Source organism: Falco peregrinus, chromosome 4, assembly GCF_023634155.1.
Source record: "Falco peregrinus isolate bFalPer1 chromosome 4, bFalPer1.pri, whole genome shotgun sequence".
Classification (NCBI taxonomy): domain Eukaryota; kingdom Metazoa; phylum Chordata; class Aves; order Falconiformes; family Falconidae; genus Falco; species Falco peregrinus.
This window is the reverse complement of record NC_073724.1, coordinates 115057333-115083818: the sequence shown is the minus strand read 5'-3', so window position 1 is coordinate 115083818 and position 26486 is coordinate 115057333. Positions and strand designations below refer to the sequence as shown.

At 41.0% G+C, this 26486-nt stretch overlaps 1 protein-coding gene across 2 annotated transcripts in view; it reads left to right on the top strand.

The window, feature by feature from the left end:
- SYTL2 (synaptotagmin like 2) overlaps positions 1 to 26486 on the top strand; it is a 63934-nt gene that overhangs the window by 2469 nt on the left and 34979 nt on the right. For both annotated transcript variants that reach the window (XM_055802662.1, XM_055802661.1), the window contains exon 2: positions 13892 to 14324. In XM_055802662.1, the coding sequence (XP_055658637.1) occupies positions 14224 to 14324 (101 nt within the window). In that variant the 5' untranslated portion in view covers positions 13892 to 14223. The remainder of the gene's footprint in view (positions 1 to 13891; positions 14325 to 26486) is intronic.

Genomic DNA, 26486 nt, shown 5'->3' with positions numbered 1-26486 from the left:
TTTGATAGTGACTTCTTTTGAGCCGTAGTAAAGGTTTTTTTGTGTGGGTTTTTTTTCCTCTCTGCACAGAAAGTGTTCTTCACTCGGGTTGGCTGACTAGCAGGTAACTGCTAAAGCAGTAGGTAACCTTCTGGTGCTTAAAGTCCATCATCTGTTGCATTTAAAGTCAGCTTATTTGGGTTGCTCATAAGTCAATTTAAGAAGGCTTGTTAGTTTGGTCTTCCAATGCCTGTACTCTGTTCTTTAGCTTATTTGGGCATAAAGTGAGTGACAACTGATGTTAGCAGACTTATTCATGCTTCATTCTTGTGGTAGAGAGTCATTCCAATACACCTGGGTACAGCAACTGGCTGTACTAGATTCTTACTTCATGGTATGAGGTTTCCTTGCTATATGTAACTTGACTCTGTTTATTGCATTGAGAGCAGTGGGGAAGAGATAAGATGTGTGAGGGGGAGGAAAAGAATACTTCTCTCCTCTTCTTACTTTATAGCTTCTTATCTAGATGGTAATGCCAGACAATTTTTGACTTGAATACTTCTCAGTTTCCTGTGCATGTACACCAAATTAATGAACTTGACAATTTTTTTCTCAGTCTTGCTATATGCCTTTTCTTCTATAGTATAAATTTTCTAAAAGTGAATTTTTCTTTTCTTTCTCTCTCCAAGTGAAGGAAACCCTGTGTTTCTGTTTGGCTGTATCTATAAATAAATTTATATGCCTATAAATGCTTATACATGTATATAAGTAAAAATAAAGGTAAGAACAAAGGAGATGCTTATTTGCAGAGTAACTAGCAGAACAATGTCCTAAACTCATGGCTTAATGCTTTTGTTCTATCAAAGGATCAAACTGAGTGTCAGTAAATTCCATATGAAATTGCCTGCCCAATATCTGATTCTGACAAACTGGCAGTGATGTACTTCTGTACAGGCTGCATAGACTACAGTTAGACTGTATAATCTCAGCCATGTAACTAAAGCTCCAGAAGCGGATCAGCATGTTCAAGAACTCCTGGGTTAAAAATAGTTTTAGACATCAGCTTTTTAGATGTTAAATTCTACCTCCATGCTTTTCTTCTCTACTGAATTTTAAATGCCTTTACGTGATTCAAAAATAGCGTTAGAAACAGAATATCAGTTATGAAAAATTAAGGGTGAGGTCCAAAAATCCTGTGTAATTGTGCTTCAGGCACCATAAGCAAAAGGTATGTGTGTAAGTCCCAGGCAGAAATTTATGAGACTACCAGAAGTAGTGAGTCCTTGACTTCTATTCTGGTCCTGCCCACACAAAACTGTTACGGTCTTTTTTTTTTTTTTTTTACCATGCTGAATTTGAAAGTTACGTATATTCTATTAATCTTGTCTTTTTTCATGGTGATTCAGCACTCCTCTGGAGATTAAAAGACCTGGATTAAAAAAATTAATACCCTCGGGTTACTCTCCTGTTCCCTCTGCTCTACTAGAACTGGACTGTTGTGTGGCCAGGAATGCAGGGCTGGCTGGATAAGGAAGGAAGCCGAGACAGAGAGCGAGCTTGATTTGTGATGTTGTGGCCTGACTGAGAGAAAGTAGACCTGGCTTCCTGCTTCTGCTTGTTGTGACATTGCTTTAATAGTCATTCTGTGAGATGGGTGGTTCAATCCTTGGTAGTGCAGCCCTAGAGAGGGTTAAAAGTGAACCAAGTGTAGCCTTCAGACTGTCATATTTTGGTAAAGAAGGGGATGTGAATTTGAATCCACTTGGGTTAAGTGATTTTTGGGGGCTCTGGTTTGGCTGCTTCCTGGGTATGTGCTCTGTCATTGAGCAAGACAGAGCAAACACCTTGCATAGCTATGCTCTTAAAGAATGAGCCACTCCTGCAAAACTGAATACCTGTTCAGGGACAAGCATATACTCCATACTCCAGCCTCACAAACTGAACTCCTGATTTTGCTACCTGTGTCTGAGAAACAATTTCAGTCACAATTTTCTGCTCCTTTCCTATCCCTGAGCTATTCAGCATCATTTAGAGGGCAAATCCCACTCATGTGATTTGACAACACACCTCATGCAGAACTACTGCAGGCTATTACAGAAGCAGTTCTGTGCTCCTCACAGTTGTGTAGCGACTGGGTTCAGCTCTCACCATGCCCTTTTAGGCTCCTTGCATCATAGTGCACCTTGGTTTTTGGTGACTGAATGCTCTGTTTGGATCTGGCCATAAGTATTCAGTTGGAGTGGTACCTGTTGGGGGAAAAGACTGGGTTTTGCATGATATTGAATCATAGAATCATTTAGGTTGAAAAGACCTTTGAAATCATCAGGTCCAACCATCAACAAACCATGTTGCTAAGTGCTGCATCTATGTGATTTTTTTTTTTTTTTTAAATTCCTCCAGGGACAGTGATTCCACCACCTCCCTGGGCAGCCTGTTCCAGTGCTTCACTAGCCTTTTGGTGAAGATTTTTTTTTTTTCCTAATATCCAATCTAAACCTTCCCTGGTACAAGTTGAGGCTGTTTCCTCTTGTCCTGTTGCTTGTTATCTGGGAGAAGAGACTGACCCCCACCTGCCCACAGCCTCCTGTCAGGTAGTTGGAGAGAGCAATAAGGTCCCCCCTGAGTCTCCTCCTCTCCAGACTAAACACCTCCAGTTCCCTCAGCTGCTCCTCATAACACTTGTAGCCCAGACCCTTCACCAGCTCCATTGCCCTTCTCTGGACATGCTCCAGCATGTCTACATCCCCTGTGAAGTGAGAGGCCCAAAACTGAGCACAGTATTCAAAGTGTGGCCTTACCAGTGCTGAGTACAGGGGGATGGTCACTTCCCTAGTCCTGCTGGCCAAACTATTTCTGATACAAGCTGGGATGTGCTTGGCCTTTGCCACCTGAGCTCGCTGCCAGCAGTCAACCAGCAACCCCAGGTCCTTTCCTGCCAGGCAGCTTCTCGGCTGCTCTTCCCCCAGCCTGTAGCACTGTGTGGGGCTGTTGTGACCCAAGCGCAGGACCTGGCACTGAGCCTTGTTGAACCTCATGCAGTTGGCCTCGACCCATGGATCCAGCCTGTTCAGATCCCTCTGAAGAGCCTGCCTACCCTCAAGCAGATCAGTACTTCTGCCCAACTTGGTGTCATCTGCAAAGTTACTGAGGGTGCACTCAATCTCTTCATCCAGATCATCAATAAAGATATTAAAGAGAGCTGGCCCCTATACTGAGCCCAGCCCAGCAGTGCAAACAATCTCATGAGTGAAGGTTTCATGGCTGATAGACTTCCTGTTATTCTTGCAATTTAATATCACTATTAAGGAGGATTGCCGCTGCTTGCTGTTTCAGCTGAGCCAGAATGAACCTGCTAGGAGAAAAAATATTGATATGATGGGGCTATCCATTAAAACAATGTTATGCATGGGAAGATGAGTGATTTCCCCCTTAACAGGGAGCAACAGTAAGCTTTTTTTTTTAATGCATCTATTAAAAAGCCCAATAGTAACTCTGAAATAAAAACTTCATTGCAAAGGTTAAACTAATTACAGTGACTGAGAAGAGACCTGATTCTGACTAGTCTATCTGCAGACCTTAGGTTAGCTTTTTTTAACTATTTTGATTTTTAACTTATCTGGAAGTGGCCAAAGTACGTTTTCTTCCACCTTCCTGTTTAGCTTATGTATTGTTTCTATAACTGTAGGACCCTTTTATATATTACGCTTAAATACAAAAAGAGTATTCTTATTCCTCCAGCAGAAATCAGGTGCCAGTAATTGGATTCTGTGTGAAACCCTGTTTTCAGGTAGGTGTGTGCCTCAGTTACTGGAACAAGGGCTGGATTAATTGACGCAAGCTTTCTTAGTAGCCCTCAGATTACATCAATTATTAGGTGGATAATTTTAGCCTTAAAAACTTGCACAAGTGAGTGTCTAAGGCAAGCGGTTAGTCAGTCATCTCATGAGAAAGGATGGCCAAAGGGCTTGTTTTGTTCACTGGCTCTCTGTGCACATACTCTGAGCTGTAGTTACAAGCCCTGTTTAACTGAAAAGTAGGGGGCTGCAGTGACAAATTGGAGTGATTTAGGTGAGTAAGGGATGATTTTGTTTCCCACAGCTACTTGTTTATACAGTTAATTGTGTCTGAGAATGATGGAGTGCCTTTTTTAACATTGTGTGATCTCAGTTTTGTGTTGGGCTACAGGCAGAGCTGCTCTGGTGAAGCTGAGATCAGTGGCCTTCCTCAGGGGAGGCAAAGATGATGTAAAATGTTGACCATTTTATTTCACATTTTTGTGTTCAACATGTGCCCCAAAGCTGGATTATGTACCCTCCTGCAGAGGAAATGTGCTGCCACCAGTGACCTGAGCAGTGTGCTGTGACAGTGCTTTAGAGCAGATCAAAGGGATGCATAAAAGGGGCAAGCTATTAACCCATGGGTTTGTAGTTTTACAAACAAAGTGGAGGACAGTCAGTCTGTCCATGATGGTGGCTGCCCTTGCTCAACTGGGTCATCGCCTTGACTCAAATGAGAGTGGGGACTCTTTAATTAGAGTCACAGGGATGCAATGGATACTGACTAATGGATTCCTGTAACAATGAGATAAAAATGACCAGAGAAGTCATGTGGACAGGCTTTGAAATAAACCTTTTTCAAAGTTTCTTCAGAAACTGTATACTTATGAGTCTTCCAGTTGGCATCCAAGACTGAAACTGCTCTACAAACTGTCTTATTATTAGCTCAGCAGGTTGAGCATTAGTCATAGTAAGTTAGCGTAAGTATTTGAATGCAAATCCGTGTTTGCTATTCGTAACATGAATTTCTTTGCATCAGTGCTGCTAGCCTCTTAATAAAGTCCTCTTGTTAGATAGAAAGCCTGTGTTAGCAAAGAATCAGAGCTACACAGTAACTGTGTAAACTGCAGCTCAGTTCTTTGCTTTCATATAGAAAAGATTATCTAACCAAGATGCAGGAAGTGTGTCACTTCCCAGTAGCCACTGGTAGGAAATACTCACTGTTCTGCACACTTCCATCCTTGAGTGGTACAACTTCAGAACAGAGTGCTAATTAAAAAGAACTTCCTAAATGGTAGGAAGGCAAGGAAGCATGGTAGAGGTGGGATAGTTCCCCTGAAGTCTCTACAATATCTTCATTGGGGGCATTGCAACTTTGATTTGCTTAAGGCTAGAATTTGGTAAAACCAAGAACAATAAATTTTACAGCGGGGATTTTTATCAATTCCACAGCACTGCTCTTCGACCATCCATATCAAGGGAATTAATGTATTCCTACAAGTACAAGAAAGACTTTATGAACACCTGATTAGGAAGAAAACAAAGTAAATCACTAGTTGTGTGATTTTCTGAGGGCTATAACTGCTCACAGAATCTGGGATGGTTTTTAATGCAAAGAGGAGGGGAATGCAGGGTTAGTTGCCTTTTTGGAATTCCAGTAGCACAGGGAAAATTATAAACCAGGCAGATACTCCTTTTGTTACCATATTTTTGTTGGGGGGGGACAGGGGAGTTCCTTTCAGATTTCTTATATGTACAAGCATCTAAGTGAAGGAAATCCTAAGTTAAATGAGGGAGAAGCATACTCAAAGCACAGTCTGCCTGGGGGAATTCTGCTACTTTAGCCTTTTAAAATAATTTTTGGTTTGTCTCTTTTATTTTAAGAACTTCCTAGTACATAACAAATGTTTTCGTTTGACTTGCATCAAGAAACAATGCTCATTGGCCTGATGCAGGGAATGCCAAACCTCAAACTAGAATATATATATTTTTTGGAAGAGTGGTGCAAGGGAAGAAAAGGAAGAAAACCAGCAGCTCCTGGTTCTATGCAAATGTTCTCTATGGGGCACTGCATTTGAGAGGAAAAGCAGGTGTGTTTCCCACTCTGCAATAAAAGTATATGAGAAGGGAATGGAAGTGCTATTGGCCCATTCTCACTTTTATCTTCCATACTGAATCTGTGCATTTAAGATGGCCAGTCTCCAGAAAGAAAGGGTGAGCACTCCTTTCCTGTAAAATGAAAGGAAGCCATTGACATCTTAACAAAATCTTTTTAAGGAATTAATCACTTGCATGGTAAGTTTAATGGCTTTTGTGGGGAGATGATCTTATGGCTGTTTCTTGTGGAACTTCCTTGCTAGGATTTGAATCTGTCTTGTAATTATGTTGGGAAAATATTCAGAAAGAGCTAGCTCTTAAATGCAGAAGTGTCGGATAATCTCCTGACCATACTTATGATTCTTTGGTCCCACCGGGTAATCAGTTTGCCTCTGACCTGTCTTAAACATTTTAGTGTTTTACTTAAAAGTCTTTTCAAACAAGACATAAAAACAATCTCTTAAGCTGGACCCTGTGTAGGTCTAATGCCAATGCTGACATGAAGAATGAGAAAGTGACAGCAGGAGCTTGAGTCCTGTGAGCCCCTCCACTTCTGCTTTTGGGGGGTGTCTAGTCCCTCAGTAAAGGGAGGTGGGAATAATTTACACAATAGGCAGCGCTCTGCCTTCAGCGATCCAGAGGACTGAGCCACCTTCATTATTATATTTCAAGTCCCTTAGCCTTAGAAAATATCTTTTTACTGTAACTCTTGATTAAAAGAATTAGCTACTAGAAGACTGGAGTTGTCGCAAAAGAACTGTTATTAGTTCAAGCGATATGCCTGTTGGGATTTAACCACAACAAAGTGCCAATGGTATGATGTGCAAGGAAATACAACTGGATTTGAAGAACATCAGATTTTGTAATGAGATCTGCTGATGTTATTGATATTGACCTGCTGGAATCTTTAGTTTGTTTTTTTTCTTGAGTAGTTTTATACTTATGGTAATGTGAAATAAATAGTAGGGCATCTATAGTTAGTCTGACAAACAGTGGTCACAAGGAAAAGAAAAATCTAGGTGTGTTTCTCTGAGGCTTCTCTTTAATTTACGTGCCTTTTATTCCAGAGACCACATCCTCTTGAAACCACTGGCCTAATGATTGTATACCATAACAGGTATAGAGATTGACATTCTTAGGCACTGCTGCCAATATCCAAGCCCTGTGAAAGAAAGGCAAGCTGCCATACATGATTAGGCCACAACCAAAGCAACTTACTCTTTTCTTTTCCAATTTTTAGTTAACTTTTATCCTCTTTCTTTTATTAACATTTTGCTCTCTTGTTCAGAGTAAATTTTGTGTAAAACAGAACAATTGCCTGTATAGCCTTCAAAGTGATGAAGGTCTTGCCTCCTTACCAAACATGAGTAAAATCAAATTGCAGGCAGAGTCGTGTGGACCAGCAAAATGTTCCTGGAGAAAAACAGGCGTTTTGTCAAGTGCTTGTATTATTTTAGCAGCATTTCTTCCTCTTCCAGCTGGCTGAAGATCATTATATAAGGCTGTCAGTGAGAGTATTTTAAGATTGCAACCATTTTGCAGGTTAAAACCAACAATGATCATTTTGGTACTATTGAGGAAAGGTGAAGCGTGAGCAAGGCTTGTTAGGTATCATGTTTGTAACTTTTTTCCCCATTGTGGCTGTTTTGAGCGGTTATCTGGTCCTGTAATTGCAGATAGGTAGATTTTTTCCCTTAACTGTATTGTAAGGAACATTGCACAGGAGAACACATCGGTTTATTACTGGAATAAAATGAAGCATTGCTGTGTTTGTGAGAGCATCTTCAGTGTTGCCTTATTATAGATATCCCCCACTTCTGCAAAGGTCCCTGTTCCACCAGCTCTCCACAACTAGCTAGATAAGAACTTCTCGACCTCCCACTGACTAAACATACATGTTGGCAAATACTCTAAGTTAATCTCTGAGCCTGTTGGTAATATGATCTGCTGTGTGCACTTAGCTGTTATAATTTTGAAAATGTTCTGATAACACCTCTTGAAAGAGCAGCTGGATTGGCTACAGATATGCATATCTTGCTGGATAATATATTCCCTGCTGCCCCTTCAGGAAATAAAATGACAACAGGGCTTCTTGAGTTGTTCACATCCTTACCGTTGCAGGCAACCATGTTTAAAATGCTCTTGAATGATGAATTAAGCCCCTCTTGAAGGTAATAGCTTTTCTTTCTCCACTACTCAAACAGAAATCCGTAATCCTCTGATCTTCCTCACAAATATGTTCATGACCATCTTAAACTATTTCTGCTTGTGCCAACACTGGAATTTAGCTTAATTAGCTGTTCTCCCTTCATGGGATTTGCCTCATGTATTTACAAAAAAATTATGTTCTCTAAACCTAGGGTGGTGCTGAATTACTGTGACTGTACTGCTTAAATGTCAGTGGAGAATCAAGTTTGTTCAGGAGAGTGTGATGATTTGTTTGGTGGTTGTTTTTGCAAAGCTGTAGCTTGCAGGGCTTGGTCAGAGGTATTGTTACTGCCTAATGTGACTTCTCAGGGTGGTAGGGGCCAATTCTGCAAAGCTTTTTGCTCTTAGTGTTCTTCTTGGCTTCCTTGCTTCAGAATAACAAACCTTTATTTCCTGAGAGTGGGTGTAGGCCAAAGTTACTTCTGAGAAAGAATTTTTCTGCAGATGCAAATTGTTATATTACACAATTACATTTATCTGTCTTCCTCAGCTTCTTGTTGCCTTATATCTGGACCTCCAACTCATCCTCGTTGCTAGTGCTGGTATGTTGTAGCAGTGGAGAAATGAAGTTAGGAAAATGTGTAGCTTTAAATGCATAAAACCAATCCCTCTCATTTTTAAGAGCCAATAGGTTGCTTGGAACTGAATGCTTTAGGGGATGGAGATGTACACAGAGGAGTCACTGATCAGCCAGGCCTGCAGGGTAATTGTTTAACTGAAGGAGCTGGCACAAATAGGGGTGCGAAAGCAGCCAAAAGTGTAGGATTTGCTGTCACCCTCTTCCTCTTGTTAGAAAGGCACTGGCTGTGAGACAGTTTCTCTGGAGCAAAGCTCTAGCTGCTTAGGTCTACTGTACAAGGAGCACTTGAAAAGTAATTTTGCAATGTAAATTTAGGACATTATGAGGTTTCTGCATGCAAAAGGAAATCTTGTTGATTTGAATGGAACAGCTGACTCTGGGGTTCTGCTGTTTGTTTTGTGATCCTGTTGATGAACTTAAATGTCAGCCATGCAAACTACTCCAACCTCTTCCTTGCCTCTCCTCATTACACCCTATAGATATACACTGAGTAAAAACTTTAAAATCTAAACCACGGTTGTGGTACCTCTTAATGTGATCTCTCATAATGTTTGGAATGCAGTATTTGAATAAACATTCATCTTTTATACTTGGGAGATAGAGGTAGGGGGCAAACAGCTTTCTATAGAGTAAACAAGTTTGTGGACAAGGTTGTCTTTCTGTTATGACTTGTGTTCTAGAAAAATGTAAAGCCTTACTTAATGGAATCAAGGTGTATAACTGCCTGAGAGGTTTTGAGAAATTTTTAAAGATAAAATTTTTGGATAAGTGTCTGGCCTAAAGCATTTGGAATTTGTGAAATGCTTAAGAGTGCGTGTGTGAAACTACCCTTTGGGTTGTCTTTCTGTTTCTTTTGTTGCCAAAACTTAGAAGCTTTCAGGCATGAGTTCCATAAAACATAATTTCACATTCCTGTTTATTACAGGGATTAGAAGTCTTCTATGAAAGGGAAGATTTTTTTTGTGTGGTTTCACTTGAATTTAAGGTTTAAAGAAAAATTCATGCCAAATATCCCAAGACTCACAAATGTTAGTCTATAGCACGACAGCCTTTCTCCAGAAATCAGTCAACATGGTATTTCTATCAATTTCTGTGATTTAATCAGTCTGATGTGGATCTTTCAGTCTTATTTCAAATTTAGGTCTGAAAACTTTCCTGGCAAAGGAAAACTTCCCATTGAACTTGCAGTGACACCAAACTAACTGTTGTGACCTCTCAGTTTTTTGGCATGTGTAGGGGCTTTTAAGAGAAAAAAATTGCCAAAAAAGAAATCAAAAGAATTGAGCTTGGGGTGGTAATAGTGGGTGCCTTGAAGTGGAGGAAGGCATTGACTATTTTTACTTTTTTAATTTTTTTTAATTAGCCTTAGGTTTTATAACAGGTGGTATACTTAAAGCCAGCAGTTTTTACAGTCTGTGCTTGGAATCAGTGCTAACAATCTTTTGCAGAAAGCTAGCCTGGCAGCAGTTTGTATTACTGGGTCTCATGATGCTGGCAGAGTACACCACACACCGAAAGAGTTTTTTTCTTAGTTATGCAGAAGACTAAAAGCTGCTCTGGTTTGTTTGTGACTGGCATGGTTCCAGCAGCTAGAGATTTCTTATCATAGTGATATGTGATACAATTTGCACTATATGGATGATACACATTAAGGGGGTGGGTGGGAACCCCAACTGATTATTGCTAGTTTTCTCAGCTGTTTATCCAGTGAGATCAGAGGCCAGTTTTTCAGGTACAGACATGCTTTAGCTGAAACATTATGTTGTTAGTTTTGTAAAGGCACCTGAAGGGTCTCAGCTGCACTACTCAGGACTGGAGAAGCTCTTTATCATAACCTAGGGTGGGAGCAAAACCAACTAATATGATGCCATGTGGATCTGAATACAGTTGATGAGTGCAAGTGGATCAGAATTCATGTAGGATTCTCTGAAGCACTGGGAGGGGAATGCACCTCATTTAGATGTGGTATGTTAAACTTGGCAAAACACAGCTTTGTGAACTGTGGAGCCATGTTGTATGGTATCGACAGGTGGAAAAAAAATAATGATTAAGAGCCTACCAGGGTAGGTGGTGTCTTGCACCTGATGGAAAACAAAGTGGGAGTGCAACCTTAGTTGCAGAAACTGCTCTACAGAGTGAGGGTAGCTGGGAAGTTCAGTAGCAGCACAGCTTGCTGTGAGCTGTCACAGCCTGTCACAGCTCAGCCCTTGCAAACTGTTGCTCAGTTGGGAAGAACTGAAGTTCCTCTGCTGTTTTATTAATTTGAATGCTGTGAGACACTGTGAGGCTTGCAACTTGTTTTGTAAATGCTGTCCAACTATTTCTTACAGATTTTTAAATGAATCTAATAGACAATATAACACTTCTTTCCTCAACCTTCTTTAATTATAAAGACAAAGACATGGTAAGATACCATGCCTACAACAGCTTTCTCACAATCTTGATTGATCCGAGGCAAGAGACTTGCCCAATTTACAAGAAAAATCCTTGATAATGCTAGTTCACAGCTGTCCAGGTTTTGTGATTACAGCATAAGTTTCTATGCCTGTTGGCAGCTGTGCACATGCTGTTCAGTCAGCATCCAGGGCTTTGGATAAGTGCTGTGGATGCTGGATGTTATATGGGGTGGTGTGAAAAGTGTCTGCATGATAATCAAAACAGATATCATACTGTTCGTAAGCTGAAAGAGTGCTGTTGTAGATCCTCAGCAAATTTAGGATTACGCTTGTTGGTGACCCTATAGTAAACACTTTTGACTTATGCCTAATTATAAAACTGTAGTTTTCTAAATATAAATAAAGCTACAGATGGGAGGTTGTTTAGGATACTGTTATATCAACCTTATGGAACAAAATCACAATGAGAATCATGGAGAAGACAAATATGGCAGCCAAACATAACCACATGCAAGAAGGCTGTTGGGCATTGGGGCTGTTGGGGGGATAATCAACCTGGCTGCAGCTGCTTTCCACAGCTGTAAGAAATGCTGTTATCTTTAGAAATGAAGTTTCCCTTTGAGTAGTGCCAGTCCCAGTATCTTGTTTTAATCTCGTGGTTGAACACTGTGGCCAGGAAAGCAAGCATAATGACTTGTTGCATGATTTTATTGCTGTCAATATGGTGTCAGCATCCTGTGCTGCATGGCAGCATTGGGCTGCAAGGGCCTCAGGCAGACGTGCACACAAACCTGCAGGGCTGTGATGGTAGCTGCCTAGTAAAGAGACATCTCAAATAACATCTGCTTCTCTTCTGTCTCTCACTGGGTTTGTCGCTAGGGATGCTTTGAGTCTTAAGTTAAATTCAAGCTATTTAGTTAATTTTCTCTGGCTTCATTACATCTATGATGCTGTAACCCTGAGGCACTAAAAGGCTTGACTCTAGATACAGCTGACTCCCCACCCCCTCCCCGTTAATTCCTCTGAGGGATTTTTGAAGAAAAGGGTTTTGTCTTTGACAATTGGGATTGCCTTGTAAGTAAATAGTCCTCTGGAACCATGGCCTATAAACCAGAAGCAAAACATTATTTTAAATTGCTGCTTGTAAATGCAGTTTGGTTTGGATAAATCCGTGGGGTTCATGTTACCACGTGACTTCTAATTCCACATGCTGAAGATGGTTATGCAGAAATCATTTCACATTTGTTCTGTAGGACAGTGATTGGGCCTACATGGGTTCATATTCCTGACAAAATTATGCACTATTAGTGGTAGGTAAAATGTGAGTAAAAATTACACTTATATCTTGTAAATTAAGTTGTATTGCAACCCATGACGACCACAGATACCCTGACTTTCCTTCTCAAAGCAAGGGCTCACCCAAAGGAAAGGGAAATTACTCAGATGGTTCCCTTCCTCTTGATCTCGAGGTAACTAGTCAGAACAACATAGCAGTTGTGACTCCATCCAGCAGCTTACAGCAGCTTCTAGAAAGTTTAAAAGATTTACTGTAAGAAATTTGGCTTTGCAAACCTGGTACCTGACCTTTCAGTTAGGAGTGTTGTGTTTTGGGGGAAAAAGTATTTTGGTCAAAAGCCTGTTATAGAATTCCCACTTGAGGAAGGGCTGAGGAAATAATCTCTTAAACCTGTTCTGAGTAGCGTGTGAGAAGCTTCTATGAGTGATACACATTTTTGTTACAAATGGAAGACAAAATCCTGCAGAAAGAGGCGTTGCACAATTTGAGAACACACCTCTTAAGTCTTGAACTGGAACATATAAATTCCTGTAACACATTCCCAGCCTCCTCCCATCTCATTGCTGCAACATGTTACACTTGGCAGGGTTCTGATGGCTTCCTCGGGTTTTCCTCCAGGGCTTGTAATGCCTGCTGCCTTTCTGATCTCCTAAAAGGGGTAAGGAGACTTTGAGGACTTGGAGTGGGAAGATGGGTGTGGAGAGCAAAGCACACAGTTTGATAGGAGTGGAAGAGGGTCCAAAAGGTCAGTGTGATAGGTGTGGGGTTTTTTTGTTCTGTTTGATAGGTGACTTGCCAAATATGGTGTCCTAGAAATGTGCTAAGGGTGAGTAAGACAGCATGACAAGCTTGTGAGTTTAAGCCCAAGTGGTTGGTTGTGGTTGGGTTTTTTCCCCTGTAAGTCTTCTGTTCCTGGAGTTCTGGCAATCTTTCTTTAAATAAACAAAATCCAACTTATAGCCCTTGTGAAGAGAGTTCATGGATGTGATTCAAGTCTGCGCTGGCAGGAGGTGAATGCTGCAGATGCATGTTGGGCTGCATCACTGTCCACAGCTTTGCTGTGAATCAGGACTGCAAGCAGCAGTGGATTTTTTTTCTTCCAAGATATCTGGCTTTTGTCTTTCTGTGTATGATAGCCATATACAAAATCTTCTTATGTGCTCTTGAATATGATGTTGATGATTAAACTTTAAATGAATGTGATAAGTGTCCTTGACATTTTTTTGTTTGGTTGGTTGGGTTTTTTTCCATTCCTTTTCCTCCAAATTGTTCTGCTGAATTAAAGGGCAACTTAAAATGCACTTACTTTAAAATGTATCATTTGAATGACACTTGATTTTGGTTTAGGGTGTAAGTTGTCATATTGGAAATGAATATATTTTTATGGCCACCTTGTTCAAGAGACTTGTGAAACAGGTTTGACTTGAAGTGACCATTTGAACTTCACAAAGTAGTTTAATCACACTGAAAAACTTGTTTCTTTTAATTAAAAATGCATACATAATCTACTTCCCTGATCCCTGATCTTACAGCTTGTTCTTCCTTGTCTCTTTTTTAGGGGATGTTTTGTTTGTTCTTAAACACTGGATATGCTGGGTCAATGAACTGTTACTCCAGGAAGCAGAGCTGAGAGGACAAGCTGAGAAGACTTCATTACGATGGCAAGCAGGAATGCAACACTTTCCCAGAAGTCTCTCATCTAGGGAAACATGCATATACTGTACTGCAAGAAAGCAGCATTTGGGACTTTTTAAACCACTGACTGTAACCTGGTCCAGCTTTCTGGGTGCCTGCTGAAAGACTTCTATACCTTTTAAGCAGACTACAAGACTATCCTTGGCAGGATTTAAGATCTTTCTGGACACTTTACCAACCCCTACACACAACAAGATGATTGACCTAAGCTTCCTAACCGAGGAAGAACAAGAGGCAATAATGAAGGTGCTGCAACGTGATGCAGAGCTTAAAAGAGCTGAAGAGGAGAGGGTCAGGTAAGGGATCTAGTGCCCTGGGTTGTCCTGGGAAGACCTACACAGTTCACATGCCGAGTTATTCAGAGCATAGGAGTAGATAAAAACAGTTGTTGTGGAGGGCCCCATATTCCATGGTATATGTGGTTTGGAGAGTATTACTGTGGACTCGATTTAGCATAGTCTCTGGATGAAATGCCTCTACCACACAAATGATTCATTACTGGCCAAAAGAATAACTGTTGATTTGGACCCTTACAGTTTTCTAAGGGGCCAAGCACACCTGGTACACATCTGCCTTGATATGCATCTGGCTTGGTTTCCTCAGAACAGGATTGGCAAGTATCAAAACCTCTGCAAGCTGAACTAATATGTGATGGGGGGGGGGGGGGGGATCTGATTCAAAAGGAGCATAATGCCCCAAACAAACAAAAGTCAGTATGGATGCAGTCAGCGGTATGTCTGAATGATAAAGTTATACCTCAAATATGTGGAGCATTGGAGCTGTAGTCCAGAAGGGGTACCAACACTATGCTCCATTACCAAGAGAAGTCTTGCAATCTGTGGCTAAGGCAGAAAATTGCTCCCTGTTTTCTTTCTGGTGCCACAGACAAAGCAGTGTGTTTTTATTCTGCAGTGTTTGGTGTGCTGGGAGGTTTTCCTAGAGCTACTATTAAGGTAAATGGCATGAATAGAAATGCATGCATGGAGCGCAGTGTTGCCCAGGTGACTACGAGAAAGCCATCTACCCAGGTGTAAATAGCAGTTGAATAGTGGTTTCAGCTAGCACAGCTAGCTACCTGCTCAAGAATGAGGATTTTTGTAAGTCAGCTTTTTTTTTTAGAAGGAAAGTATCCATTACAGGGTACACAAAATAATGAGCTGCTGAATAATAAAAAGTGAAGCCTTAGATGGTGAAAGGTCAAAGTGCTACAACACAAATACGTAGATGTTTACGGGTCTCTGCTAAGGCAGCATTTTTCTCTCATTGATTCAGTATCTTCTCTAGGATTCTTTTTCATTGTGAGTTCTACATGAAGACATGTATTTCCTATTTAAATGTTTTAAAATGATTCCAACCAGGATGCATCTGTGATGTTTCTCTTCTGAGAAATATTTTTTGACAAATGCCCCCTGTGTAGGTATACCCTACCCTGCAAACAGAACAGCAGCCTGCCACTTGCCCAAAGAGCAGTGTTCGTTTTGCTGAGTGTGCTTGTGCAGCCTTGAGGTCATTTAGTCAGCTTGTGGTCAGCATGTTGTTGAGTTATTCCTCTTGCTCCTTTCAAGAGCAATAAAAGGTAAACCAGTAGCTTTTCCTGCTTAAAAAGGCTTCTCCTCCCAAGGCATTTGCTTCACTGAAGGCTGAAGGTAAAAAATCATCACAGGGAATGTTCCCACTTCCCCCCGTGTCCCCCCCCCCCGCCCCCCCCCCCCCCCCCCCCCCCAATCTTAATGCAACTGGAGATGTTTTTGCTACATAGTTTTGTCTCCTGCTTCAAAAAAGCAGAAAACTGACTTTGCTGTAGCAGAATGGGCATTTTCTTTAGGTTGAAAAACATTGGTTTGGAATGGTACATCAGTGCCAGATTTGAAAGTGCTCAGGAAAAGTAATTGTAGATGTAAGTTTGAAAGCAGTATCTGGGGGAAGGAACAGAAAATAAAAAAAGCCATTCTCAGTAGTGGTCTGAAAGGGCTGTCAACAAGTATTTTTGTCTGAATAACTTTGCTTTTGCTACTTGTAATTCTAGTTCAAGAGGGTGTGGTAGAAAATGCAAGGGACTGCAGGTTGTAGCAGCCTGTAATCAGCATGTTGGTTTCTACATTAAAGTGTCTCTTCTGGTTTCTGAATCTTATGACTTCTGAGAATCTGGAAGCTTGCATATGAAATTTATTTTTCTGCATAGATGTGGCACATGCTTTTTGTATATTATAGAGTAAAACACTACCTGAATTATATTTCCACCGAAGGAGATGCAATATTTTAGTTTGCATTCTACACACCTGGAAGATTGCAAGAGCTGGGATAGGATGTCATCATATAAACATCATAGCCTGACAAAGTGGTGTTTGTATGTGTATATAATGGAGGTCTTTTAATGTAATCTTTTTCCCTCTAGAAGAAATTCTGAGGTTTGAAAGGTGTTCTAATAATCTGTGCCATGTGCCTGGAGTGTGGACAAACTGGTAACATGACAAAATCCTCTTTGAGCAATTTCCTAGTGGAATTTTACAAATCACCTGACGGAGACCTTTCTCAGCTAACAGCTCCTAATATTGCTTATCTGTAGTAAAACTGAGCTGATTAGACTGGCTCATGCAGCCTCCATAGGCAGTCTGCTTTAATTCTTGGGTTTTTTTAGTGCTTTAACAGGTGTTTGCCCTGTCCTCAGGCTCCTTGTGTTGGTCTGAATGGGCCTGATAGTTTTGGGAACAGCATACCTGCTTTATCTTTGAGCTCTGCTGAGGCCTGTCCCAAAGGAAAGGGGATATTGACATTCTCTTCTCATGGGTAAAGGGTGATGAAAGAATCTGAGATGACAAGGTGGTGTGATGCAAGGAAATTAAAAGACCTTGCACTAGGAATAAAAAAGGATGCAATAAGATGGCTCTTTCTGCTTCATTAACCCAGGAGCTGCTGCCAGCCTCTGAATGGCAGCCCTGCCGGAGAGGGGGAAAACAGCATATAATGGAAGAGCAGAATGACAGCTTGTCAAGAGTTTTTCAGAATATTGCTGACTTATTTATTTTGTTGTCCTTGTTCCTGTTCAGGAATCTCTGATATACCCTGGCCCAGCTGAGTTTCAGGTATCGAACAATGAGTGGGCTAAGTACATAACTGAATTTCCTGGCAGTAGCTTCAGCATAGCTCCTAACTCTTTGTACAGTTGTGTAGTTCAGAATTAACACAGTTTGGGGCCCTGCCTGGACACAGGAATGTGGAACAGAAATATTCCTGTCTGGAGTTCTGGTGTGTGGTTGGGTGACTCTTATGTGGTGGAGCGGCTGACCCCTGGCACCAGCGTGTCTGAGGCAGAAAGCTGTTGTGGTCAACTTTGCAACAGGGTTCCCTGCTGTGGCTATCGGCCTTTCCCAGCAGCACCTCCTGGAAATGCTGTCCTGGGCTGCGCTTGGGATTGTTTGCTTGTGTAAACTGAAGGAGGGTAACGATAGGGGAAATTCTGATGTGGAGCTGTTTGTGTGGTGGGTGGTGGCTGCTCTATGCCAAACGCCTTTAATACATACATTGGTGTGGCACTGCAAAAAAAAAAAAGTTTCAGAGGTCTGAATGCTACATACACTTAACCTTTCTCAATGCTCAGTGGAAGTGTATGGCTGTTGAAACCCTAGTGTAGTTGTTTTTCTGATTCTGGTCAGCTTTAACAGATATCCTTTTCAGTCTCTTTTCAAGGCAGTTTTACTTATAAGGTAGACTGTCAGAAGGAAGGCTTTTTTTCTGTTTTTTGTTTCTCAGGATGGGATATATTTAAGGTATTGTGGTGAGCTGAATATTGGCATTGGGGGAACTGGACTTACTACTATGGTGTGAAAATGACATTCGATGACTGTCATGAGAATACATTCTTAATACCTTCATAAAATACTTTTCTGTTAGATGGAACAGTTTTGAAAGTGTGCTCAACAGAGGCAAGCTCTCAGTGGAGATGGTTTTGAACATGGGTGCCAGTTCAAGTTTAAAGGGCTGATGGAAGATAGAAAAGTTTAGAGGTGCTGTCAAAGCTAACCTTGTTTCTGAAAAGAATTACCTATTTTATCCTACTGTGCCTCCAGAGTATTTCTTCCAAATGTTCTAGAAATTTTCAAAACGTATCCTCAGTATCCACTCAAATGATTGTGTCAGCTTGGTAGTGCCTGGGCATAGTTAGGTAACCAGGCGCCAGTTATAACTCCATAAATTTGAAGTATCACTCTTTCACATTGCCCTGTAATACTTAGGGACTCTTTCTAAAGCTAAATATCTGCAAAAATGTTCATTTTACCAGTCACCCACCCCTTTCTAATAAATTCCTTAATATCTATCATTTGCACTACTTCACGGTAAAAGTTTGGGTGTCTGTAAATGAATGGAAAAATAACGCGTGGAATTGGTGTGGCTTACAGGCAAGGCAATAGCGCAGTATGTTTGTATGAGCTCTACATTCTGTCTGGACCGGTAAACAGAATGGCACTTTGTCTAACTGAGGTCTCTTAGGCTGGCCATCATCCCTTCTATTTCGCGTTGAATTTTTTTGAAAGTTTGCTTGGACTCTGGATAAGGGATGCCACAAATCACCGTTGTCTCTACATTTATTCCTAAGGATATGTTAAGATCCTGTCAGAGCATCCCTTCTAACAATATGATTCTGGAGTCCTATTCAGGGTACTGATGTTATCTTTAAGCCTTGGTGGATTTAAATTAGTCTATTAATAAGCAAGTGTGACTAATAAGAAAATAAAGCCTACAATTCTTGTGGAGCTGATTTTAAAAACGCATAAAACCTAAACTCACTTTGCAGCGTATTTAATTCTTGTACTTTTAGGTCATACATGTGTGTCAACAAGGAGCTTGCTTGTAATGTGAGAAAAGCTTTTTAATCTGAAGTTATTGTAAGAGACTAAGAATTAGGTGGCTTGAACTCTTTCACTGAAAATTCAAACTGAGAGGTCTTAGTATCCCATGTTGTCAAACAGAATGTGCTCTCACACACTGCTCAGACTTACTACAGGAGAAACAGCATGAGTTTCAATTAATAACAATTAATTTCTATTTTTGTAACTAGTTCTAAAATCACATACTTGTGTCTAGTGGTTGTACCAGGGACTTCTGATTAACTTTTAATGGGCTTACTTGTTAGTAAGTATAATGTGGTGATGGTCAAAGTGTATACATGGGAGCGTGTGCTTGGAGATTACCTTCAGACAAATCTGGTACACCCTGTAATCTCTTTCCTCGTACTCATAGCTAAATGATTTCTTTCTAGCTGGGCAGATCTGTTGAAGGAGAAAGAGCTCCATCACACTGTGAACCACCTGGAGTACTCTCCCAAAGGAGCTTGAGGATAAGACTGTGCTTGCCTGCTGCTCATGCTTTCCTTCCCTCCTTTGCTTGGCTTTGTGTAGTGGTTGCATGAGATCAAAGCAGCTCAGAGGCATTTCCCATTGCCAAAGACAGAGGGGATTCAGCACATCAATTCAGCAACAAACTCTTTTCAAATAAATGAAACTTGGTCTGTGTGTTGTCCTTTTTCTGCTTCAGCAATTTAAAATGGTATATTTGGGGACTGAAGTCCTTGGTTTAATGTGTTAATGGAGCAGGATTTTGGAGACATTTGGCAATAATCAAAAAGTCAAGTGGCACTCACATTGCTGATTTCTTGGGTATGTAAGTACCTAAATACACCTAGATGAGAATGTTCCTCTTTGGGCCACCTGTCTGGGTGGAAAAAGACAATGTCATGCCTTTTGGATTGATTTCCCCTTATGAACGTTTCTTAGCACCAAATGTGAAGTTCCAAATAATACTTTCTGTTCAGAAATAGAGCAATTTTATTCTCTAGGAAAATGTGCATGCCATTATGCTTTTTAAGAAAGCCAGCTGACGTAAGAATGACTGTGAGTTCGGTGGGGAGGTTGGTTGCTGCTCTGCAGAGATATAGTTCATATGACCCCAACCAAAACAAACCCACCCTATTCTAAGTGAACTCCTTTTTTGCCTGAGTCCTCCATTTATTGCTAGACAGACACACAAAAAAAAAGGAGGAAAAAAAATAAAAAAATTTGTGTGTGTGTGTATATATCCTCCAGAAAGCTTTTTTGCATCCTCTTGTGTTTTCTGCCAGTTTCATCAGACCAAAGTAACAGTGAACTACAGCCCGCCTTGTGAAGAGTCAGTAAGAAAAGCAGGACTCTTAGGACTGTTTTCATCTTAATCTTGTGGAGTAACTGGGGTTAAGGAAGAGACCCTACTTACTGGTCTTAGTAAGAGACACGGCATTGGACTGAGAACTGGGCTGATACCTTTTCTTCCCAGTATTGATTGCTAACTTGTCAACTATTAGCAGATGGATTATTTGACTGGATGATGCTTGTTTGGAACAGCTAGTGAAGCAGGGTGAGATGGAGTTTACTTTGTATGGTACAAGAGTGTGCTTTAGGGAATAAGTGGATACTAATAAGGCTTTTTAACCTCTAAATTGAGTACTCCCTCAGGAAGTATGGTTTTCCTTACAGTACAAAACCTGTCTTGGTAAGATCTATCACTTGTTTGTACCTGGGACTGTGTTGCATTATTCAGTGCCAAACTGAAGCCTTTGGCTTCAGAGTAGGTTAGTCTTGATTTGTAGCTCACACAAAATCCTAAAATGCAACCTGTTCTTTAGCACAGCATCAATTTCATGGATATACTCTTACTGGTAGTGTGAAGCAAGCTATGATGCAGGCTCTTCTGCTCACTTAGAGTTGTTTGTGCATCCTGTGGGATGTCATTGGATCAGGGCTGTTCTTATGCTTCATACACCTACTTTTATAGGCTTTAAAATACTGGGAATACTGTGTTTGAGCAGAACCTGTGAATGAATGCACATACATTCTAGCAGCCTCTCCCCCGATTCAGGTTGTTCTGTACCGCTGTCCACGCTGGCTAATACCAAAGGTGTATTGTCATAGGATAGGTGTTCCTTCATTGTGAAGGTGATCTTGGTTCAGTTTGGTGTCTTCTCCCCGCCCCCCCGCCATGGCAGGTTTACTTGGGTTGCGTATGAAGAGGGAGGGGAAGCCATTGGGAAGCCTCTATGCAAATCCTTTAAAACAAGCAGACAAACCAAGTAGTGGAAGGCTGTTATAGAAATGAAACAAGTGGAAGCTAATAGAAACTGAAGGCTGACAGACCTTGAAAGACTCCTACCTCCTGTTCTCTGGAGCCTCAACAGTCTTGCTACAGATTTTTCTGAATGGAATAAAGTCAAGCTTCATTGTACCAAGAAATGTCTAAACAAATTTACGTATTCCCTGTGTCTGCCTAGGGAGTATCTAATTACATGATTTATAACATATTACTTTTAAGATGAACCTTACTTCAAACTTGACAGTGTAACTACTAATAGATGAGTAAGTCTGAGTGCTAACTGCAGGTGACATAGTAAAAAAGCATGTGAAAATGGAGGAGACTATCTTCAGTGCAGAATGTGTATGTGTTTTAAACGAAACATGGGGACAACATGCCAGTCTGATGTCCCATGTGTGGCCATCTTCTAGGAGAGAAATGATGCACAGCAGGGTTAATCTAGCAATGTGTTGGGATAGTAGTTTTGGTTCCACATTCTGGTGAAGACCGTATTTCAATGGACAACAGAGCTGCCTGTTTTCACTTTTCATCTCCAAAATCGGTTGACTTGTCTCATACCTATGAGCATGTAATTCATTCATTTTAATGCTCCAGGTCTGGATGTGTCCGTCTTCGCTTCTGACTTCAGAATAAATGTCAGTTTGTCTTGTTTGTCATCAAGACTTGTGTTGACTACACCCTAGTTATTTCTCCGAGGATCCAAAAGCAAGATGCTAGCTGTGATTAATTTATCAGGCTATTGTTAGTAGACCTAACACACCCGGGTTTCCAAATAGGCATATAATGGAAGAACATGCATGACTACAGACAGAACTAGACCACCTTTTTCTCATGTCTCCACCTACTTCTGCCTACCCAAAACCTTGCTATTCAGAGACCCCGGAGGCAGGAATCAAAGGAGGTGTTGCTGATGAGGTGTTTTGATGACAAGGATGGGGAAAGGTTGCATAACCCCATTAGTTTGCTTTATTCTTCCTAGTAGAGCCCTCGATCAGTTTAGAATTATATTGCTTAAACCAATCAAATATTAACTGATTTTTTTTTGTTTGAAAGTCATGTGTGCAGCAAACGTGCAAAAGAAATAATCCGTATTCTCTACTTGGGACTGCCCATTGCAAATGTTTTGGGTGTAGTTGTCTAACATGTCAGAGAACAGACTTTTCCTACACCTTATCTAGATATGTGCAGACTGAAGAGGCATGCTTGTGCAATGTGGAATGTTTAAACAATTACTCCTTTTGCCTTGTAAACCTTTTACGGCTGTTTCCCACTCCCTAAGAAGAAGTAGACAAAAATCTAAGTGGCAAGTCGACACTTATAACGCCTGGTCTAATATCCTTTTTCTCCTGTTATTCTAAGAGTGATACTACAAAAAGTTTTTGTGTGTCCAGAAAGTGACCCAGAACTGAAATTGTTTGCTGTCTTTTTGTTGGTTGGGCTTTGCTTGCAGCAAATAGAATTGAGAGTAAATTTTCAAAATTATCTCTCCTTTCACCTTCTCCACTCATTTGGTATTTCATTTGCAGGAGGGAGGTTTTGGAAGTGAATTTGTAGATAAGATGGTGGTATCAGGCTTCAAAAAGCCTTTGTTTTGCCACCAGTCACTAGGGTGCTTTTTCCATGTGTTCAGAATAAGGCATGTGAGATGCTAATGAATCTGTGTCTCTGAGCCAAATACAGACCCTGATTTAAATGCTTCTTAGTTTTGTCACGAGAAGTCCCAGAATGTGCTGCTACCATACACTCCTCTGTCTGACAAACTCAGTTTAAGCTGTCAGTTGAGGAATAAGGCCATAAAAGAAGTTAAGATGTCAGTTGTCACATCTTGCAAATTCTGTAGTGGTTTGTAGTATGGACTATGAATAAAGGGGGTACAGAGGAAGAAGTTAAGAGATGCTGAGGATGTAGCTGAACAGTTTTAGATACAGGTATATATTGCTAGATGGTTGTTTCAAAAAAAGAAACAGAAGTCATTATCACTTTGCCCTAACATGCAATGAGCTATTACAATAGCCTCCAAAGCGTAAGATAAACCGTTCTGGATTTGCTGATAGGAAGACAGGGACTGATTATATCGGAGCAGATTTCCTGCCTTACAGTGGTACCATGTGATTTAGCCCACTATCAGATGTTCTGGAGGTGGGGAGAAACAACCCAGTTAATACATGTGTAGGTTTTCTGTTTGCCTGCAGAGTGCTGGACGTTACATTACAGTTGCTCTGTATGCCCATTCACTGTAATTCTCCATGTACTTAATGCCCTGGTGGATGAAAAATTTATCACCTTCCCATCAAAAATGTTTTGCCTAGGTGTAGTGGAAAAATCATGGTAAGTAATGGGAGAACTCGGGCTTATTTTAAAAGGATTTTAGAGTGAATTCCTTCTAGCTCTGACCTTCATTTTCTTGAGTTTAATGGTCCTATAGAAGAAACAGGCACTAGCTTTATTGTAATTTTAGGCTGTTGCACTCTGAAAACTGCAACATAGGCAGACTGGCATTTTAACAGGCCACTGGGGGACTCCAGAATACATCCTTACATCATAAGTAAAGCCATTATTGCATTTTCTCCTAATTGCAAATTTGGCAACTGAGCCTGCAATCTGACTCTTTATCTGGATGCCTACTAGTTCTTTGGTCACCAAGAAGAAGAAAACATAATGACAACTTGGTTAGCCTTTTTGTTGACTGGAGAGCTAGTGTAGAATCAACTGTTGGCTTCTAATCCTGCTGTGGTGTGCTGGGAGGTGTATGTAGCAGTGGAAAACTGTGGCTGCAGTCTGATTTTTCCACAATACCTTTCAGGGTAAACCACAATCTAAATCTAATGCCTGACAGTGAAACAGGCCCACGCAGTGCAAGCAGTTTGATATTACTGCTAAGGCCTGCTCATAGTAGAGCTTGAGAATTCAAGTAGCATTGTAAAAATTCCGGTTTGTAACCTCAGCAGCTGTTCTTGCAACAAGCCTATGTCGGTGATCACAGGCTTCGTAAATGCTCTTTTCCCTGCCAAGACCTAGAACTAATTGTCTTTCTGATAATGGAAATCTGCTTCTTTATTTGTGACTGGGGAATATCTGGGAGTAGCTTTAATATTTATGTTGCTCTTAGTTCTTCAAAAGATGGAACTGAGAGGTGAAATACTTCTCTTGAAGAGACAGGGAAGCCAAGCTAACAAAGGTCAAGTGCTATCAAGGTGAGGAGGCAAAAGTAGTTTGTAAGTCAGCTGCTGTGAGCTTTTGTCAGGTCTTAACATACAAGCCCTATCAGTCAGACAGGACATTTGTGGAGGAAGTACTGTGTAAATTGAGAGCACGTTTGTACCTTTTGTTAGCAAGCATAATTATCTCCCGAAGTCTAGAAGGCCTGTTGAGCTGGTGGAGTTAAGGTACGCTAAATTTCCATAGGCAGCAAACAGGGGGGGGAGCAAAGTGCCTGACACTCACTTCCAGCCAAAATAACAGCAGCATTGGCCATGGGTGATACTTAATGAGTTTAGAGCCATGACAAATCCGTGCCTCTGTCTCTGTCCTGCTTATGTTAATCCGTCACAGATCTGAGAGTCCAACAAGCAGGTAAGTAGGCTGACACAGCTGAGGGGCCTGGGATCCTGTCCACTTCTACAGTGATTTATCAGTCTGAGCTGACCTGTAAAGGTCTCCTACCACACCCTAGTTTCAGTAGCTGAATACAAAGGTGAAAGGAGTGAGCAGTGTCTGGGGTAAGCGTGTTGAATGAATACTTGTCCTGTGACTCAGTAACTTCCCGCTAGAGAACCTTCCTTGGCACGTGTTATCATACTGCCCTGAAGCACTAGCTGGTGTCAGATCTCACCTGCCCTGCAGGCTGTACAGATAGTTGAAAAGCCAGTCCCTAGCCCTAAGCAGCATCTCTTCTGAGAAGACAAATAACAGATAGGAGAGAAGGTGAAAGGGAGATGCAGTCATCTGCGTAAAAATTCTTGCATTCCATATTTCCACTATTCCAGCTGGCTGTGTTCATAAACTGGCTGAGCAATGAGGAGTTGGCTCATACATGAGTAATACGTTTGCTTGAAGACAGAAGGAAGCTACTGCTGTGCTCCTGCTCCAACCTGGAAGACCTGAGGCATATGTGAAGAACATATTTTGGCTCTTGGAAAAGCACAGTTATAAGCAAGAGCCAAATTTTAAATGGCCTGCTAATGCTATGGACTGTTGAATCTTGGCCTTAAAAATGCCAATGGTGACCTCAGCTCCTGGAAGCCTCGACTGTGTATAGCCGAGTCGAGAGACAGAAGTTATTTACACACCTAGGAGGGGCTGCCTGTTGACAGTACTTTCAAAAAGAAGTTTGGGTATGAAAATTCTAGTATAGCTGATGCTTTCAAATAAGCCTTTTCACTTCTGGCCATACAAGTATGAAGGAGCAGTTAAATGATAGATGAGAATGGTCTAGCTTAGTGTGGGGGTTAGGACTGGCTGAGTGTCCTTTCTCTGCTGTGAATGGTTGTCTGTACTTGACAGTCAAATTGCAACCTATAATAAAATGACTGTCATCATAGCTGCTTGATTGCACTAAAATTCCTTCTTCTATACTCGTCAGCAATATAAAAGCGGCATGAACCTCCTTGCAGTTGGACTAGATGACTGTTAAAGGTCCCTTCCAACCCAAACCATTCTATGATTCTACGATGGCCATCAGGTGTGTGGGAGGTAGCACCATCCCACAGCACTATGGACTGTATTTAGCCTTAAAGTCTCTGAGTAGCCTGATTTGTTTTGATTTCTCCCTTGGGATCCGTTATTAGCTTGTTTTGCTGAAGGAAAGGGCATAAATGGAGAAGGCAGATGACACCTGACTTGACTTTTTTTGATTAAGTACTCTCTAAATCTGTGTAGTAACCTTCCTGGTCTGTGGGTTAGTCTTCAAGTCATGTATAAGCATATACCTACTGTGTTTATGCCTAATGAGGAAAGAAAACAACCTCTCAAATTGCACACAGCAACTCCTTATTCTATTAAAGTATGTTTCGTAGAAGCAGAGTGACCCTGAAGCCTGAAGTAAAATTATTAAAAATTTCCTTCACGGTATTTAAAGTGGCTGCATTTCATGTGGTACATACATGTAGATCAATAAATTGCACAAACTTATTTTGCCGTTTCTGTCATGTGATGCTGTCTTCCTTTGTAACTCATTGTATTCATATAAGGGGTTTTGTGTAACGTATGGAAAAGATGGCACCATCTTCCAGTACACTTTTGGAATGTGTGTGTAAAAGTACTGGCATATGAACAGCCTGAAAAGACATCTTCTGAGCCCCCAAACAGCCATGGACTTAATCTTGGCACAGACTTCTTGT